This window comes from Drosophila guanche, unplaced genomic scaffold (genome assembly GCF_900245975.1).
Source record: "Drosophila guanche unplaced genomic scaffold, DGUA_6, whole genome shotgun sequence".
Classification (NCBI taxonomy): domain Eukaryota; kingdom Metazoa; phylum Arthropoda; class Insecta; order Diptera; family Drosophilidae; genus Drosophila; species Drosophila guanche.
Genome location: NW_022995743.1, coordinates 7016207 through 7036306, shown reverse-complemented (window position 1 = coordinate 7036306; position 20100 = coordinate 7016207). Strand labels below are relative to the sequence as shown.

Below are 20100 nucleotides of genomic sequence, written 5' to 3'. Positions count from 1 at the left end.
AACGGGTGTCTCGAGTTTAAAGTTTACAGTTTACAGTTTACAGTTTAAAAATAATAATTATTTACAGCTTACATTTACAGTTTACGTTAGGTTTAAGGGATAAAGAAACTAAACACAAAAGTAGCTCAAATCGTAGCTTAGCAATTGCTGCGGAATCTGTTGTGTGGGTCACCAATGCGCGGATTGTGTGTGTGTGTCTATGTGTGTCGGGGTCACCAAATGCAGCGAAGTTGTGATAGAAAGATAGAGAGGCTGGCGTGTATTCCCTCCTCGAGTGTGGTGTTTGTGTTGTGTTGTGGTGTGGTGTGTGTGTGTGGCAGGGGGGGGTGGCAGGTCTCTCCTCATCGCTTGTTCAATAGTTTTCAAGAGTCCATTAAGAGAGCACAAGCACACAGAAATACACATATACGAGTATATAAACACACATATATAGCTGCACGTGAAAGTCTCAAGTGCAATGCGTTCGAGTTCTGAGTTCGATTTATATGTAGGTAAATAATATAGGCATTATAAATATATGTAAGACTAACTAAAGGAGCATTCGGTTATGCATATCGATATACATAATATGTATGCACATGGCTGTCACTACACAATGTGTATATGTGGATAGGAGCATACCTGTGTGACTCTCAGCTCGGCTTGGGTGCGTCGCAGCTCGGCGGCCGCTTTGTCGGCTCGCTCCGTGGCCCGATCCAGCTCCTGGGACGTGGTCATCGTCGTCCTGCCAAATGATGTCTGGACGAGACGCGAAACATTTAAATTAGTATATTGCAAGCGGAACTAAGGCGCTGGGGTAACAAGTGCAAGCAACGATTAAAAGCATATCAGCAAGGCATTAGCAAATGTGATTAAATAGATGTGGTGCGAATGCATTGTACGAGTTTGTGGGTATCGATGAGTCCAGCAGGCTAGCTGTCGATCCTTCTGGCTGTGAATAATGGATGAGTCAATGAGATAATTGTTGCATTTTGGATTTGGTTTTCTTTTTGCTGCTGCTAGTCGCACATTTAATTGATGGCTTATTATGTACAATATTTCCTGATTGGTGTGCTTTTTGGGTGCATTTGACGCTTGGCTCTCTATGCGCTTTACGAGTATTTTTGGCATACTGTGGCTCTAAATCTGTGGCTAGGGTGGGTCAGCGGCTTGGCCGACTTACCGATATCTTGCCCGTTTCGAACATTAACTTTTGTACATTCTGCAAGATTACGAACAAATGTTTATAATACTTATGATTTAAAGAGTTTTGCACGTATGCATGTTAAGCAGCCATTCAACATTTTTACCCCTTCGGGGAACACCACTCTCATTTGTCTGAGCACCGATTAAATCAAAACCTAACTAGGCGATGGTGGGGCCACAGGGACTAACTGCGGCTACTGCGGGTGCGGTTAATCCTGTCTAAGCATCTAACAGAGTGCAATGTGTCGGGTGTTTATCGGATCTGGGTGTTTTTTCGTTGAGAGACCAAGACTAAGGAGTACGTCAGCCTGCGCCTGCTGGCACTAAATGCAACGAACCGAAGGGAAACTAAGGTAAAATAAACAAAAAACAGTTGCTACGAGCAACGGTATACGATATGCGGTTAAGGGGATGCGATATGAGCTGTGGCGTGGTGCATAATAACGATATACGTATTTTCGCTGTGTAACGGTATGCTCTCAGACGGTATTCACGGGATAAATGTACAAAATTGTGAATTGTACGATATGCGCTTTTACGATATTTACATTTACGATGAACGATTTGTACTCTTTTCAAAGAAACAAAGCAAAACTACGATATTTATGTTGACCGTATACGATAAGAGAACTATCGTCAAACACTATATACAAAATGGGATTGTGCTTTTAGTGTATTGCTTAACGGTAAGAGCAAATACGATATACGAATTACGATATTATGCAGTGGTCTATGGCTAATTGGAAGATGGAATTTTGGCGTTTGGTTCTTACTTTGTGTAGTGTGGTCTGTTCTTCTAGCTGCAGCTATATTTTTGGTATATGTTGGGTGAGTTTTAAGTTGGTTGTAGTTGTAGTTGTTGTTGGGTAGTTGGGGATGCGTTACGTGTACATGTAAATACATATTCAGATATATAGATATAGATATAGATATAGATATAGATATTGATATTGATGTAGATATTGATGGGTACCCATGGGCACATAGTATGTCTGTGTACATATTGGTAGATAGTTGATTATCGATATTATCTATGCATGTCTTTAGATTATATATACAAAGCACACACATACAGATACAAAGATAGACTTGTCTTGGCGGGAGAGGGGGAGAGGGGTATTATTCGAGGGGAACTGGCAATAATGCACGAGTACCTGGGAACGCTCCAGGTCGTGTTTCAGCCGCTCGTTCTCGAGCTCGAGGCGGGCGATCCGCTGCTTGGTGGACTCCCAGTCGGCGCTGCTTCGTCCCATCTCGCAGGTGGCCTTCTCGAGTTCTGCCTTCGACTTGCCCAGCTCGCTCTGGGAGGCCTCCAGCTTGATCTCGAGACGCTCGCGCTCGTTGACGGCTCGCTCCAGGCGGGTCTGCAGCTTCTCCACGTCGCTCTCGGCGGCCCGCAGCTTGATCTTGTAGTCGGCCACCTCACGCTCGTGCAGATCGCGCTCCTCCTGCTTCTCGTGCTCGGCCCGATCGCGTTGATCGCGCAGCTGGGCCATCTGCTTCTCCTTGTCGCCGATGGCTTCCTCGAGGCTGGTCAGAGCACCTTCGGAGCTGCTGTGGTGGGCCTGCATGGCCGAGAGACGGGCCCGGGCCATGTCCACCTGGTTGTCCTTCTCCTTGAGCAGATCCTCCAGGTTCTCGATCTGTTAATGAGAGTGCAGCGGTATCGCATTGAAGGGTGGTGCTCTAAGTGGGACTGGTAGCTGGGTGAGACCTAACCTTGCGCTGCAGCACACTGATCTTGCGGTCCTTGATGTCCATGTGATCCTTGAGTTCGGTCAGCTCGCTGGTGAGGCGGTTGCGCTCCTGCACCGTCTGCAGTGTGCCCTGGGTCTTCTTCTCGATCAGGCGGTTCTTCTCCTCGAGGCGGGCCCGCATCTCCTCCACATCCGAATGCAGCATGTTGTAGTGCTCCTCTTTGGCACATAGCGACTCCTTGAGCACCGCTATGTGCCGCTGATAGTCCTGGCGGAAATTACTTTACTGTGCAAACGACAATTTTTGGATTGAGGCGCCCTCTTCGAGCGTTCATTTACCTGATGCTGCTCCTCCAGTGTTTTCATTTTGGCCGCCATCGCCAGGATCTCTTGATCCCTTCTCTGTATTTCAAGACGAAATTCGTCCAACTGTGGGTCGGGTCGGGTTTATCGGTTTCAAATTGTCAGGACAGACAGGCAGGCAGGCGGGCGGGCGGATGGGAAGATGGGCGGATTGGTTGGAGAGGTTTGGAATGGACAAAGTACACAGATAATATAAGATCAGAAATTGTTGTAACACTCAGTGCCTCGGCTTAGGGATGGACGGATCCATAGCCAGGACTACAAATACGTGATGGTTCTTGTTGTATGTACATGTTCGGGTTCCAGTACTGGTCTGAGAGTAATTCTTGTTGTTGTTCTTGTGGTGTGGTTGTTGTTGTTGTTTTTTGCAATTCAGTGTGGGTGAGCGTAGGGATGGAGGAGCGCGGTTCGAGCCTACGCATTGTGGATAACAATGGAACTTGTTGATGGATGGAGATTGGATGGAGTGTGGAGTTTTGGAGTGTGTCTGGCCCCCGGTCTGGGTTCAAGTTCGAGAGTGTTCGAGTATCTGTTTCGGTATCGGTGTGAGTGTGTGTGCGTGTGTGTGGTTAATGTAGGGTATGAGAGAAAGGTAGATTGAAAGGTTGGGCGGTTGGGCGGTGGGTGGTCACTCCTGAACTACTATTTTCATTAGTATTTGTTCTTTCATCGATTTTCGATATGCGACGTTCGATTTTCGTATGTAATTTTATTGTTTGCTTTTCGAAAAGTTTCCATTTTATAATGCTTAGAAGGTAGTTTAAGTTTAACAGATTTCGAGAATATTTGCTTGTTGAATTAAGTCTGAATTAAGATCTTAATTAGGTTTACAGTTAAATCATTGTATAAATAGTATGTCTCGCTGGATCATATCATAAATGTATATGCGTTTAATCAGAATATTAACCATAATTATTCAAATACAGTATAAGTAGATACATATATAGAGTTATGTATAGATTGTTTGTTGTATATAATGTATATGTATATATATTGTGTGTATATATCAATATTCAAATGCCTCGTTTGTTTTGGTTGTTCGTCGTCTTGTAGATAAAAAAAAAAGGTTACAAATCCCAAACTGAGTCGAAGAGGAGAATCAATCGAGTTTGGTTAGGTCACGACAACAGAATTAATATAGTAAGTATCTACGTAATGGATAGTAACAGTATCTTTGTGGCTATTTATCTATACTCACGCACGCACAGAAAATGCCTCACATCCGAATTGGCTAGTGATAAGCTTTTATCTTTCAGTTATATGTGTCTGTATATACTCGCATTTACTGATGTAAACAGTTGAAAAAGCCTTTTTTGTATGTATATGTATGAACACAATTTCTGCTCCTATCTCGCCGGGCGCTGCATACTTTCAGGGGCATTGACTGGAAACTACAACTACGAGAGCACAACTAGGAAAAATAACTCCAGATTGTTGTTTCTCTGCACACACATACATACATATTTGTATATGTATATGTAGTTATATAATTTAACCACTACTTTAACATGAATTTTTACTTTCTTTGAGAAATGTCTAGGTATAAGTTTTCGATTTAGAAAGCCAGCGAATAGAAAGAAGGAAACCAATGGGAAAGCATACATAAATCGTTAGATTTGAGTTGAGTGTATAAAAAAGCGATTCTTCGAATACGAAATACCAACACTAGTAGAGAGATCAAATACATATGGATAATAATAATACAATATAATATTCGCATAGACACATTTTGAATGCTTCTCCGTTTCACTTTTGCCCTTTTGCTGTCTCGGACACACAAAAACTAATTCCGAACCGGAATTGGATCGTTGTTCCATCGATCCTCCATCTACATAGATTTCACATACATATAAATTTGTATCTTTATACACATAATTGACCTTCATTGCTAATCACACGCTAGTTCGCTCGTTCGTCTATAACTTTTGCTGCTGTTTCTGCTTTTGCTGGGGAAGGCTTTAGGAAGTCGGAACTAAAGAGTAGCAAGAGGAAGCGGGGGAGATTAAACAATTTACATATCTAGTAAGTTAGAGAGGAAGTCTAGTGTAAGGTTATAGTTTCTGGTTATAGGTAGATAGTAGGTTGGGTATAGGAGGTACTTGCCCAGCTGGGATTACTAGTACTATAACTAGAACTAACACCAGGCAAGATTTCGATTTCGATTTCGATTTGTTTCGTTTTTTTACGAGTACTTTCTTAGAGATAGTTCGAGTGTGTGTTTTGGTATTGCACTAACAATTTGCTAAGTTCTTGAATTTCCATACTAAGTACGAATTACTCTATAGGTTTTGATTTAATAATGTTTAAATAATCTATTTTCGTTTAGCTCGTTAGCAAAAATTTGCAACTTTCACAAGTTTAAAGTAAATTTCAAGTTGCTTCACTTTCACTTTCATTTTCATTCTCTTCTCATTTGTTTGTATATTTAAATTGTTTATTTATCTGCGAGTAAATCTCATTTAGTTTTTATATACAGTCTTTTACCTTTGAGAGTCAAGAGCAAGGTTCTACAATTTTTCCAGAGAAACAAAACTCAACTCAACTCAACGTTTCATTCCTGTCTGAAAAGTTTTGCCCTGAGTGCTCTATGCAAAAACCTAGATCAGAATCGCGAATTTAAATATGTAGAAAATAATTGCTTGTTAAATGTAAGTTTTGTATTCATTCCTTTGTTTCTACTTTAAAATGGCACATGAAACAATAGTTATTCCCGTAGCTTAGCCTAGTTCGTTCTACTAAGAATATTCCGCACTATTATCGTATTGTATATTTTTGTATATTATATGGTTTGGGTGTATATTTATTATAGGTATTGTATGTATAATACTTGGTGTCACTTCTTCTCCCCACTCGGGAACCGTCAGCTACAGATGGTTTACTGGAGAGTACGTTATGTAGAGGAAAGCGTTAAATGCAGTTTTTTGGGGCCGCTATCTAAATAATCGAATATACATACATATGTACATGCGATTATGTACGTATGTATGTACATATGTAGATAGATGCTCCTTCCATATCGATTCGTTCTCTGATTGTTATTGTTATTGGATGCTCGATTGCATATGGATGTGGATGTCGATGATGCTGCTGATGATGAGTCGAATTTTGATGCTTCACTTGGATGGGGGGTCTTTTGGGGGGGCATACTTTCCAATTCGAGTTTGATTTCGGGGTCGCTTAGGAGTCTAGGGATAGCGTGTCTGTGTCAAATTTAAAACTTACTTGTCGCTTATGCTCTTGCGGCAGTTTCGGATAATCTAAGTCTAGTTTTGAGTATGGCAGATGGTGGTGATGATGCTGTTGATGCGGCTGCTGCTGGTGGTGCGACAGCGAGTGCGGATATGCCGAGTGATGGTGATGCGAGGAGTGATGCGAGTGCGGATGCGTATGCAGATGCGAATGCGAGTGATGCGGATGCGAGTGGTGCAGTCCCTCGTAGCCGGCTCCGGTCACCGCGTCCCTGCCGCTGCTGGCCAGCGTCCCACCGAACGGTCCACTCGTGTTGGCCAGCGAGGCCAGGGGATGGGTCTGCAGGTGGTTCTGGTGCTGGTGCACATGGTACTGGTACTGCGGATGCATCTGCTGCTGCACCGAGGCCTGTATGTGCGAATGTCCCAGCGGCGGCTGGCCGCCGCTCCCGTAATGATGGCTTCCGGCGAACTGCTGCTGCAGATTGTAGGCCAGGGCCGCTGCCGAGCTGGCCGAAGGCTGGTGCTGCTGCTGATAGTACTGCGAGATGGCGGGGTTGGAGGCGTGCAGGGACTGTGACATGAGCTGCCGCTGCTGGAACGGTCCCAGCCCCAATCCCAGGCCGCCGTAGCCCGAGGAGTTCTGCATCTCACTCTGATAGGGATTCGCGTAGCCCGTCATCCCATACTTGCAGGCCCCCACACCCACACCCACACCCATACCCGCTCCCATTCCCATGCCCATCCCCAGGCCGGCCGAGCTCGGGTAACCCGACACCAGGTTGGTGACGGAGTACGCGGGCCTCAGCCGCGCAGCCGCCGCAGCGGCGCTCTGGGCGGCCGTCAGCTGCGTGGGCAGCGGCGCCTGCTGCGGCTGCGGCTGCGGTTGGAAATACATGTTCGGCTGGGAGGAGAAGCTCGTGGACATTTGCAGCAGGTTGTCGTTCAGATACGGTGGCGAGGTGTCGCCCGGGTGCAGCGTGGGGTAGCTTGAAACTACGCGGCCGCCCAGGGGAGTGGTCACCAGTTGGCCCAACTGGCGCGCCTGGTTCGAGAGGTTGAGGATCTGGGAGGAGCGCGATATCGACTTGTGGGCCTCGTTCAGCAGGTTGACGATGTTCGAGGAGCTCGTCTGGTGCTGTGGCGGGGCCGGGTAACCGTACACATCGTTATACATGGTGGCCGAGGGCAGTCCGGCGATGCTGTACCGCCTCCGGCGTATGGGCGAGGTCTGGCTCTGGCCGTAGATCTGGGCAGCGGCGGCTGCTGCAGCAGCTGCCCCCGGGTCATATAAATAGCCTCCCGACGATGTGGAGGGTCCGTACAGATCGTACGCGTTACCATAACCGTTTCCTGGCCCAAGGCCGAGCCCGGGGACGGGGCCGGGGCTGGGGCCGTATGCGTGGGCGGGCGGGCCGTAATATTGTCCAATAATGTCTGGCAGTGGGGGACTGCATCCGCTGACGCCCGTGTAGTTATTGTACATCTGAAATGGGCGATTTCAAATGGTTGTTGCTGTAACTGTAACTGTAACTGTAACTGAAACGTTGTTGTTGTTCTTGTTTGTTGTTCTGGTTATTGTTGTTGCTGTGTTCGATACCCAGATCTCTCTGGGCCTGCTATACTTGGGTTTTCGTTTGGTGTTTCTTGGCATTGGCATTGCTCTTTGCTGCCGTTTCTTTTTTCGTTTGCGTCTCACGGCTCGCGTTTTGGGTTGGTTTTGTGTGGTGGATCATGATCATGGTTAACAAACATTAGCTAGATATATACGTATATATATATATATATATATATGTGTATTATTTACAACTATATATCTTTGAATAGGATTACATTTAACATTACCAAAGCGATCTTAGCCCGAACACTTACGGACTATCTTGGCCCCATATTTGAACGTTTTCGTTTGATTCATTTCTTTTTTTGGTTCGATTTTCATTTGTTAATTATTAATTATTAATTATTAGTATTAGCATTATCATTATTATTACTTTTGTTGTTTTTCTGCAAGTTTTCTTATTGGTTGTACACTTTCTGCGCTTAATTTACAATAGGGTTTTGTAATAGAATGAGACTTTTGATCAATGATTTGATGGATTGTGAATTCGGTTCTGGTTCTGTTTACTGTTAACTGTATCTGGTTTCTGGTTTCTGGTTTTGGTTCTCTTCCATTGGTTTATCTTTCGGTTTTCGTTTATGGTTATAGTTATTATAGTTAGTTCTGCGCCGCTTTCAACGGCACTTGTTAGCACCCAAAAAAAGTTCAACAAGGGCGGGGACGGTTGTGTGTGTGTGTGTGTGTGGTGTTTTGTCCATGTGTGTGTGAAGTGTTTCTCGTGGGGGGTAGTGGTGTGGGTGTTGTGGGAGAGGCGCAACATGAAATGTGTGTCACTGGCTTGACAAACAGCACGAGGCTGTCACTGTCGCTGCTGCTGTTTGTTTCTGTTTTCTGTTTGTGGCTATTTGCGAGTATGTTTGTGGATTGCAGCAAGTGTATATGTTTTTGTGTGTGTGTGTGTGTGAGGTGTCCCTGCATGTGTTTGTGTCAATATGTTTCCCTATATCTTCATTGTCGATCCCGTACGATCAACGTGTGGCGGCATACAAATGCAACTCGGATTCTGATTTCGTATTTGGAATTCTTCTCAACTTTCGATATTCGATTAAGTTTATTTGATATCCGTGGAGGGGTTGGGGGGTTTTTGTTTGGTTTACATGTGGCATGTTGGTATGTATTTTTCTTTCGGTATTTTGTTTGTACGCAGAAAAGAAACATAAATTTACGTATAACAATATATAGTTCAGATGCATTATAGAAATAACGTGCAAAAGTATATTTGTTAAATAATTGATTTGGTTGTTTGTTTGTTGTATTTTGTATTTTGTATTTTGTATTGGTTTTTGGTATTTTTGTTTCGGTGTTCGGTTGGAGAAAACAAACAAAATATTTTATTCATATAGTAAGTAGTAGTAGTAGTACTTGTTTAGACAGACAGTGAGAGGGATAGAGATAGAGTTTGATTGATAGAGAGATAGAGAGTGTGTGGTGTGAAATAGACATTTAGACTTTGTTACATAAACTTAGAAAGAGATATAGAGAGAGAGAGAGAGAGAGAGAGCGCAAGTTAATGTGACAGACAGAGCAGAGAGTATCTTCGTTTTGTGGTTTCATTTCACTTTCCTTTCATTTCAAATACAAATTGTGTTTATTTTTGTTTGTGTGTGTGTGTGTGTGTGTGTTTGTGTAGATGTGAGTGGAGATTTGGTGGTTGTGTGTGTGTTGCGTTGTGTTTTGAGTGTTGTGAGATCGTTTTGGAACGGGTTCGAGTGGTTCCGGTCAACGTTTTGTTCTATATTGATAGATAGATAGTTCGATATTTACAAAAACCAAAAAGTAATATATCACACACAGACACATATACCACACACATATACACATACACATGTACATGTGCATACAAACATATCTATATCTATATGCATGTGTTAATGTGGGGTGCAACGACACGGCAACAGGCTCCCGTGCAGGTTTTCTCTGTTGGGGCTGGGCTTTCTTTTTGGGAAGCGGGCCTCGGGGGTCTTGGAAGTCTCGGTCTGTCGAAGCAGAGTAACGCAATATTTAAATGTATTTATATACATCAAAAACAACATACTTGATAGTAATATATATGCAACATATATGTACAATGTATATGTACAAATAGCGACAGAGAGAGAGAGAGATAGAGAGACAGACACAGAGTTTGGACAGACAGAGAGAGAGAGAGAGAAAGATTGAAATAGGAGGCTGGAGGAGGCGGAGGAGGAGTATATTGTGGATATATATGTATGGTATATACACGTCGTAATTGTTTTATCATTTTATCGTCAAAGAGTTGTCAGTAAATAAATGAAAGTCGCTTGCTTTCGCGATCGATTTTCCTTTCATCTCCTTCTACTTCTTCTTGCCCGTTTTACTCTTCCTTCCTCTTCTCGATTTGTTATTACTTTTATATTGATTATATTTTGATTGTTTCTTGTCTTTTTTATTTGATTTCAGTGCGAAAATATTACAAAAGCATATTGTAAATAGTTGCATACGTTTTTTGTTTGAATTCTTGGTAAGCAAATTCTATTCTTTTTTTTTTTTTGTTTTGCTATTGCATTTCTTCTCTGTTTTTTTTTTTTTTTGTGATTGCTTTTAGAACAACAACAAAATAGATGTTTTTAAATGTAATTAAAAATGATCAATTCTGAAAACAAATATATTTTGCATTTATAAATTGAGTTTTTGATTTAGTTTGATATTTTTGGTTCAGGATTAATCCCTCTTTTTTTGTTTGACGTTTGAAAGTGTTTTTTAGTTTTTAGTTTTTGAGTTCATTTTCTTCGATAAAAGTGCCAATTATTGGAGCCATTACAATCGATAAGTTTCGTGAAAAAATCATCAGCATCTTTTGGCAATAAAATGACAAAAGAATTATTCTTGTATGCTAAATAGGATCACAATTCACTAATGGTTTGTTAATTATCATCTGATTGTTTCTGCATCGAGTTCTTTCTTTTTCTATTTCTTTTTTCGAAATGTTTCATCTTTGATTTGATTTGATTTGATTTGCTTTGCTCTTTGATGGTGTTGGTTGGTTGGTTGTTTTTTTTTTTTTTTTTTTTTTTTTTATTTTTTTTTTTTTTTTTTTTTTTTTTTTTTTTTTTTTTTTTTTTTTTTTTTTTTTTTTTTTTTTTTTTTTTTTTTTTTTTTTGGTTGTTTAAATGTTATATATATTACTTTTTGATTATGTAAAAACAGTAAGAAAGAGGAATTCAAAAAACAGCGTACCGTTCAAAATGCTAAGTTTAACGCAGTACAAACATTGTGTGTGTGGTGTGTGTGAGTGTTTGTTGGCGCGTGGTGGTGTGGTGTGTGTGGTGTAATTGAAAATAACTAAGCAAAATGTAACTTAAAAATGTGATCACAACTAGGGGAGAGACATAAATATGCACATACATACATACATAAATATATGTAAGGTACATTGAAGGCAGGGTTCATCTATTAAATAGGGAGTAAAACTACATAGAGGTTTATATACATCAAAGTAAAAGCCGAGATTTCAATACAAATTCAGGAAAAAATGGCAAGTCGAGAGAGAGGGAAAAAGAGAGAGAGAGGGAAAGAGAGAGCTGGTGCAGGTGAGCAACACACTTAAAATAATGCCAAGAACTTTGGCTCAACCACCCACATCCACACCTGCACCCACACTTGCAAACACACACACACATACACTTTGAAATTGCGGACCGAAATAACAGTATTTTGGTTACAAGGTTACGTATGTGTGTATGTCATGTGCGTGCTGGTGTGTGTGCTTGAATAGAGACTACAATAGTGGCGACTGGAGAAAAGAAAGAGAGAGTGAAAGAGAGAGACTATAAGAGGAGGGGCAACAACAAAGAACACAAGTAAGAGGCAAAAGCAAAAGCCAAAAGCTGAGCATGTCTGTATGTCATGTGTGTGTTTGTGTGTTTGTGTATAAATGTGTTAAGTGGCGAAAATACATGTAACAGCGTGGTTGTACGTGTAGTTACTGCCTTCCTTCGGCTCTTCGGCTCTTTGGCTCTTTGGCTCTGAGGGGCTGTGACTCTGGGGCTATTTTTATGTTGTTGCGTGCCCAGCGAAAATCATAAAAATTTTAAAATAAACACATCAAATGGATATTGCAAAACGAAGCGAAGGCAAACGTAAAGCAAAAGCAAAGCAAAGCTCTTAAAAAAGAGAGCTTGAACAATTTTCAGTTTAATGACTGTGGCCCGCACGGTAAAGAGAGAACTGGGGGACTGGGGGAGAGACTGTGTCGGCGGTCGACATTGACATGTGAAAACATGACAGAGCACAAACAAAGCAGGCGTAGCAGTTAGGCTGGGATGAGCATCTGTATCTGAGCATACCAACACCCCATTCCCGCCCAGTAATCATGACAAATCATCACGTTTCACTCGTGCGAGCGTGTGCAAGGCCAGACTACGGAGATCCTAGTCCTAGTCCGAGTTGAGTCGAGTCCTTTTCCCTATTGTCTCCTGTCAGTCGTCTGCTCGGTAGCTGTCATTGTCCCATCTTTTTTTGTGCATCACGCACGTGCCCCTGATGGAAATGTATTTCAAGTGACATTTATGAAGTGCATCCCTGTCGCTGTCGCTGTCGCTGTCGTTGTCGCTGTCCCTGGCCCTCATTTCACTCTTTATGCATTTCGGTAGGCTCTTCTGCTAATGAGCAGATGAAAAGGGTTCTGTTGCAGAGGCGTGCGCTTCAATGGGGGTCTGGTGTCGCCTGTCTCTTTCTTTCTCCGTAAGTTCGCCCTGTTGCCGAATTTCACTAATTACACAAAAAAGCAGGCAATGCGTTTTGCTGCCAAATGTCAGTGTTACTGTGTGTGTGTGTGTGTGTTGGTATGTGTGTTTGTGTGCGGAATTTAATTTGCCGCTCGAGGCCACAGAATACAGAGAAAACAGAAGAAAGTTTACAGTTTTATTTGTTTTGCGTGCTGGGGTCTTTACCTTCCCAAGCCTTCCCACTCTCTCTCTCTCTGTTCCCACTGCCATTGCTTATGTTACGGCTTTGCAGGATATTCAAATGGGGCTCTTGGGTCTCAGGGTCTCATGGTTTTAGGGTTCATTGGTGTGTCGATTGTCGATTTGATTTGCATGTCTACTCTCGTATCCTATCATACCCGCCTAGCCCAACCCAACCGATTCGATCACCCACACACCCCGAACATTTTGTTGGTTGCATTTCGTTGGTTTTTGTTGTTGTTATTTCGAGTTGCCTTTCTTTTGTTGTTTCGTTGATTGTTCGACCTTTCGAGTTTTGAATGGAGCTGCGATTGTAGCTGTCTGTGTTTTATCATGATTATGATGATGACGATGATGATGACGATGATGATTTAATGACGATGACGTGATGGTTGTTGCTGAATTGTTGATTGCTGGTTTTTGGGGGTTCGTTTCAGTTGCTGTTGGAGGCGTGCGAGTGGTTCGCTGATTTTAGCTACAGTACCTTATAGTATACATAGGCATTGTCCATAGGTTTGTGGTGCGACTACGTGGGAGTCTGTCTCGCTGGGGTCTTTAAAAGCAAATGCTGTATGCAGTTCTCGTTGTTGTTGTTGTTTTTGTGGTTGTTGTTGCTGTTGTTCCTGCTGTATTCGTATGCTATGCAAATGAATAGCAATTGCAGTTCGTTGTACTTGGACTTAGTGTTGGCTTTTATTTGTTGCCTGCCACTGCCGCTGCCGCTGCTGCAGTTGTTGCAGTTGGGACTATTTATGTAATTTGAGTTGGCCTCAAGTTGTGCGCAGGTGTCTGAGTGCGGGGCGCTGCTGCATTTACTACTTAGACGCTCTTATACATACAAACACATGAGTGTATGCATGTGTGCGTGTGTTGGCGCGTGTGTGTGTGCGTCGTATTGTAATATAATAATAAACCGTTGGCCGGGCACTTCCTCGTTACTGGTCTGCCACCCGCTATTATCTTGGCGCTTCCTGATTCTTAGCGTTGCCTGCTTAGTGTAACGGTAGCTCTAGCTGTAACTGTAACCTTCTGGCCCATCACTCACCCACACACACACTCATGCGCGCGTGAGCGAACACACATACACACACACACACACAGATCCAGCTGTGGAATAATAAGAACAAGGGGGACGCAGAAGACGTAGGAGACGTCGTCGTCGTAGACGCCTGAGAGAAAGAGAGACTTGATGGCGGCGGTTGGGGGTTGCTATAAAAAGAAATTGTTGTTTTTGTGGTTCCCCGATTTCGTTGTCTTTGTTGTTGTTGTTGTTGTTGCAAGTTAATGTTTGCTCCCCGCTTCTCCTGCTGCTGCTGCTGCTGTTGTCGGGAGAGACTTTTTTTGGGCTGCTGCGGCTGCTTAAGCAAAAATTATTGATTTTATGCTGCTGCTGCTGCTACTGCTAACTGATGATGCTGCTGCTGCTGCTGCTGCTGCTGGGATGTGATTAAAAACTTTCAGTTGCACACTAAAACCGAAGCGTTATTTATAATTCTGTCTCACACTGAGTGAAAGTGCAAGAGAGGGAGAGTAGGAGGAAGAGTGTCCAGCGAAATAGACACAAACATTTACAGGTAAAGGCACAAGAATGAAATGCTCGAATTTCGTTTGGCTTTTTTTCTACATCCTTCGCGGGGACTTTTCGTTTTGTAGCACTCGCGTTCGCGCCACGTCTTCTCCCACTACTTTTGATATGGGGAAATTGGAGCAGTTTCTCTGCTTTATATCATATATATTCATAGGCGTATTCTATTGCTGGCACAATCCTAATTCACTTGGCTTTGGCTGGCTGCCCACTGTGCACTTTTTAGCCTTTTGCCGTTTTGCCATTTGCCATTTGCCTGTGCCACACTTCTCTGCGTTCGCGTCGCGCTGCTGGTCGGTGGCTCGACTCTGGCTCTTCCGTGCCTCGTGCCTCAGCTAGAACGTTGCGTATTCAACTGTTCGCGCCTGCGGAGCTTTTGCTACCACGAGGCCATTCCATCGGCACGCCAAATGAGCGAACAATCCTCGACTCAGCTTCGGTTTAGCTCAAAAACGTTGTCATGTGGTCTCTGCTGTGCGAGCTTTACAAGTCAGCCGAAAGCTTTTACGCTCATTTACGACCACGCTGAAAAGCACAGCGTCCGTCTCCTTTGCTGATGTTATTGATTGCTGCTGCTGTTGGTCAGAGAGGGGGGAGGTGGAGAACTCGTTTTGTTCTCACTTGTGCCAAGGAATTTTACAGCTACTCTTTGGCTACTCTCTCTCACTCTGTTTCTCTCTTCTGTCCGTGCAGCTTCTGTCGCAGCTTTCTGCTAAGTGCTTCTGCTGGTGGTGGTGCTGCTGCTGCTGCTTCCGTTTCTGCTGCTTCTGCTGCAGTTGGCATTTCCATCCTTGCGTTTGATGAGCGCAGCGGGGCTGCGCATGGCGGGGGTGCATTTCTCGAGCAGCTGACTCGTCCAGCAGAGGCAAGCCTTCAGCGGCCTCCTTCTGCTCCTCCTTCTGCTCCTCCTTCTGCTGGATTAGCTCACAGGGAGCGGCGGGCAGCACGGAAAAGTAGGCAAACGCTCTGCATATTTAATCAGCATCCATTCCATTATTATGCTAAGCGTGGAGTCCGCATTCTATGGCTGAGAGCAGGACCAGCTCATTAGATAGTCATTTTCTCGGATGGCATTTCAAATTGAATTCCCTTCGGCAAGGAAATCGATAAATCGAATTGAAAACTCGAAATTCAACGCATCGTTGCAAGTGCCACGGATATTTAACCCTTTTGCCACTGGCTCTTTAATTGTTTTCATTTCATTTTCCTGCACTCTGACACCGTCCTGCGACTCAGCCCTTAGCCTTTGGGTTTTTGTTTGCTTTTTGTTCTGGCAAAATGAATTTTGCGGTAGGCCGTGTAATTATTTTATATGCCAACCTCCCCCTTAAAACAGAGAGCTCCGAGCCAAAGCTCCAGCAACGCCCACACCGACAGCAGCGAATCGCCAACAGCATAATACATCAGGAGTTGAGGGTGGCTCAGAACGAGACCCGCCATTACCATTATTATTTATGCGTGTGCATGGGACACAGGGCTGGATGGTTGGACTTGGCCCGTCTAGAAGAATGCATGGAGGTGTCGTGTGTTGTCTACGTGTTGTCCCCTGTCAGAGGTAACAATTGCAGCCAGACGAATAACAAATTTAACGTCATGTCAGTGCTGAGGTTTGGGATATTTGAATGCTCTTTCGGTCACATTCCTGTCAGTGGATCGACAATTTTTAAAATATTTTTACTATTAAGGTACAACAAAATCCCCCAAACCGCAACACAGTTTAGTCCGCTCCTGTCTGGGCATGTGCCAATCCTCGTGAAACCTTCTCCCTGCTACTAAGCATTATCCTTTAGCTTGGACGGCTAATTAAAATTCTGCCATTGGCGTCGTTTTGCATAGTTTCTAATTTGCCAGAGAGGGAAGACTGAAAGGGTGAGGCCAGGCAAGGGGAACCCAGGCGAGGGCGAGCCAAACAACATGAATATTTGAATATGGATTTGTGTGGTCTGGCATACTGAGTAGCAGCCTAAGGTTCGGTCATCAGCCGTTGGCTGAAGCGAGAGGAAGGCGCTTGGAAGGGATTCCTTGCAGGTCTCTTCGACTTTGGGCTCGACTGAGTGATTTTTTTTTGGTTTCTTGTACAGGGGATTTTTATGCTTATGGTTTTTCTCTAGCTCAACGTGGGCTTAGGCTCACACACTCACCCTGACCCCCTGCTCCTCCTGAGCGTATTTCTTGATTTCACGCTCCAAATCAAGCTGTTTCAATGTTGGTTTCATCAGAAGTGAGAGATGGTTGTTTGTTAGATTTTGTATACAAATACATACGCTTATGTGTGTGTGCTGTCTGGGGTGTGTCAGTGTATGGGAATGTGTTCTGTGCTCGGGATAGAGGGCAAATGTAAGCCAAAAGTTGAGAGCATCGGGCAGACAAAGTGGCGTCGGTTAAATGGCCAAAGAAGCGGACAATAAAACCAAGAAAAGGCTCGTAAAAAGTATTCTACAGTACATGTAGCATATATAAGTATATATCTGGGCAGACATGGATACATGATGATGCGTGGTGTGGTGTGTGTTTCTCTAGCTCGGGATTATGTAAGAGTGCCAAAAGTTGGGCAAAGCAAAAGGGGAACAAGGAGCTGCCCCCCATGCAGCAATACTCGAGTTTCAATGCGGCTCAACTTGCTTCAACTGCTACACAAGATGAATTATGAAGAGTTGGTACGCTTTTTTTTCAACCAGATCAGAGGATAGATAGGCAGAGATAGGCAGAGATAGAGGGGAAGCAGCAGGGTGGGCTGGCAACTGCAGCACCAATAAATAGGAAATGTAAAACGCACTGACCTCGAAAGAGCCCTCGAACCCGGCCACACACACACACACACACACACACACACACCATCGACTGCCTCTGGGCCTGAATGCTGCTGGAAGTGCAGCGATTGCTCGCTTTTTGGTGCCTGCCAACGCGGCGTATACGCAACAACACTTAATTGCTCAGGCCCCGGCCAAAAGCGATGCTCTTTCTCTTCTTTCTGCTGTTCGGTTTGGTTTTTGTGCAATGGCTTTTAATTACTGCTGTAACTACCGCACACTCTTCACTGCCCACCCCTCTATCCCGGGTCCATTGGTCGATTTGTTTGCTTTAACAGTGACAAATTAATTTCGAGCCTCACCAATCGCTGGCCCACACAGTTGTTGCTGTTTTTTTTTTTGGCTCTGCTTCCTTTCAATTGCTTTGTGCTTTAATATAATACATGAATCCCACTGGAGGGTGGCTGCGTGAATCCCACCACCGCGGACTAGTACGAAAATAAACAAGACTTTACGCAGAAATAAAATGCGAGTCCACGGAATTGTCACATTGGGCGGCTGCCAAAAAATGGGGCATCTGAATATCTTATTGTGCAGAGCCTTGTCATGTACTTAGGCGAGTGCTGTGTATTTTTAAATATTTGTTAACTATTTTTAAATATTTCGTAGCATTCTCTGGCATTCGCATTGGAATCGATTGGCGAACAGAACCTTTGACCATGTGCCCCCACCCGAGAGTGTGTGCTTGCCAGTGGCTGGGACACCCTCCGCTCTGGAGGGACGCTTGGAGACCTTAAGTTGTCCTTAAATAGATTTCGCTGCTGTATCAAGGTTATTTATGCTGCCCGATGGGAATATTCCCATGTGGCTGGCTGACCATCAGCATCAGGCATGAACATGGTTTCTCTCTTTGCTTTTGTTTTCTATGTTTGCTTCACTGCCTTTTGTTCTGTTTCAGCTGAATATTACGTATACGCGGCGCAGCACAGCGGGCTCTCTCGTGCTCGTGTGTGTGTGTGTGTGTGGGATAAGCTTAGGGCAAACATGTAATTACAGACGGGGGAATGAGGAGCGATGGAGGGTGGTGGTAATAAGCAGTTGGTTGTTTCGTTTCGTTTCGTTTCGTCCTTGGGGAAGTCAAACTAAGAACTAAGAGTTAAGGGCCAAATGCAGTTGCTGCAACTCCAGACATAATGTGGCAGGCCATTTTAGATTGATTTCCCATGTGGCGGCACATTGTCCTGTCCCCCTATAGCCCTACTACCATTCCCCTTCTGCCCTACTTGCCCAGCACTACACTGAGAGCAATAAATAACGGACGGCAACAATGATGAGGGATGTGCATTTTGGTTGTGCAGCCAAGATGCATCCCCATTATGCACGCCCAAAAAAAGTGTGCAACAAAATGGAACTTTTATTGCATGCCTCATATCGAACAATGACTACCAAATGACTAAGCTGTTTGTCCGCTTCTGACTACTGTGAATATGAGTATCTGTGAAAGTGAATATCTGTCAGTGGAGTGGCGGGAGTGTGTGAGTGCTGCACTTAATGTTAATTTGAATGACGTTCATTGATGTTGACTGCCGCCTTCAATGGTGTCCTCATTCTCGTCGTCGTCGTCGGCACAAAGTTGCAAATTAATTAAGCGGCAGGAACAAACCAACAACAAGTACACAACAGAAAAAAGAGGCAACAAAATATGCAAAAACTGAATGAAACATGTGTGTGTGTGTGTGTGGGTGTGTACTTGGAATGGGAATATAAAAATCAACAGTGAGTGTGGAGAAACTACGAGCGCAACTCAAGCTGCAGTGAACAGGCTCTAGGGTCTACAATTTTGGTCTAGTTTTTCGTATACAATAAATACATATATATACACACATAATATATATAACAATACGTGTGTGTGTGTGTGTGTGTGGTGTGTGTGGTGTGTGTATATATGAGGAGAGGATTGTGGAGTGTATTTGGAGAAAGGGCATCAAATAAATATTATTACGGATCTTGATGTGTGGCATCAAACTTAAGATGTTTTGTGTTCTCTTGTTTTTACGTGTACAGAGAGAGAAAGACCAGTGGCAGAGAGAGAGAGAGAGAGAGAGAGAGGGAGGATGAGAGAGATCAAAGTTCAGCTCTTTCTCTCTCTCTCTTTGCCACTGTCCGTGTACGAAATCATTCTCTAGAGCATTGTTTGCCGAACGAAAGAAAATTAGACATATAGATTGAGATTGAGATCAAGATTGAGATTGAGATTGAGATTGAGTTATACAAAGAGAGCCACAGAGAGTCCCTTGTGAGGGTAGAGGGATTGGGGGAAAACAAAGATCTCGGTAGTAGTAGGAGCAGCAGTGGGATTTTCTTACCTGCTTCTGGGCCATGGCCTGCATCTGCTGAAACATCTGACGCTCCTCCTCTTTACCTAGGCAAAGGACAACAATTACACAAGGATTCTCCTGGCAATCCCCCCCAACGGGCTCCGAGACTCACCCATTCCCTTGGCCTGCAGCATTTCCAGCAGCTTCTTGATGCTCTCATCGCGGGCAATCAGAGTCTGCTTCTGGGTCTCGACCCGGCACTCCAGATCCTTGATCGTCTCCCGCAGAATGCTTATCTCACGCTGCAGATGATCGTTCTCCGCATAGATGGCCTCCATCTGCTGCTGCATCTCCAGGTTGGGCTGTCGCATCCTCAGACGCAGCTCCTCCTCCAATTGGCGCACGAGCATCGCTTGTTTCTGTGTGATGGAGAGAGGAAATTAAATTAAAAATTCCCTCGTTGGGGAA

General features: G+C 44.0%; 1 protein-coding gene across 18 annotated transcripts in view; it reads right to left on the bottom strand.

Annotated features, from left to right (window-relative positions):
• LOC117578807 (myosin-9) overlaps positions 1-20100 on the bottom strand; it is a 36892-nt gene that overhangs the window by 9459 nt on the left and 7333 nt on the right. For 5 of the 18 annotated variants that reach the window (XM_034264539.1, XM_034264543.1, XM_034264540.1 and 2 more), the window contains 10 exons: positions 19805-20051; positions 19681-19736; positions 7817-7919; positions 6468-7786; positions 3222-3311; positions 2905-3150; positions 2340-2828; positions 1959-1991; positions 1163-1201; positions 622-738 (listed from right to left, as the gene is read on the bottom strand). In XM_034264539.1, the coding sequence (XP_034120430.1) occupies positions 622-738; positions 1163-1201; positions 1959-1991; positions 2340-2828; positions 2905-3150; positions 3222-3311; positions 6468-7786; positions 7817-7919; positions 19681-19736; positions 19805-20051 (2739 nt within the window). Of the gene's footprint in view, positions 1-621; positions 739-1162; positions 1202-1958; positions 1992-2333; positions 2829-2904; positions 3151-3221; positions 3312-6467; positions 7920-13463; positions 14285-16705; positions 16760-19680; positions 19737-19804; positions 20052-20100 lie in introns of those variants that run through there. The other 13 variants (XM_034264545.1, XM_034264546.1, XM_034264542.1 and 10 more) reach the window with 12 other exon arrangements.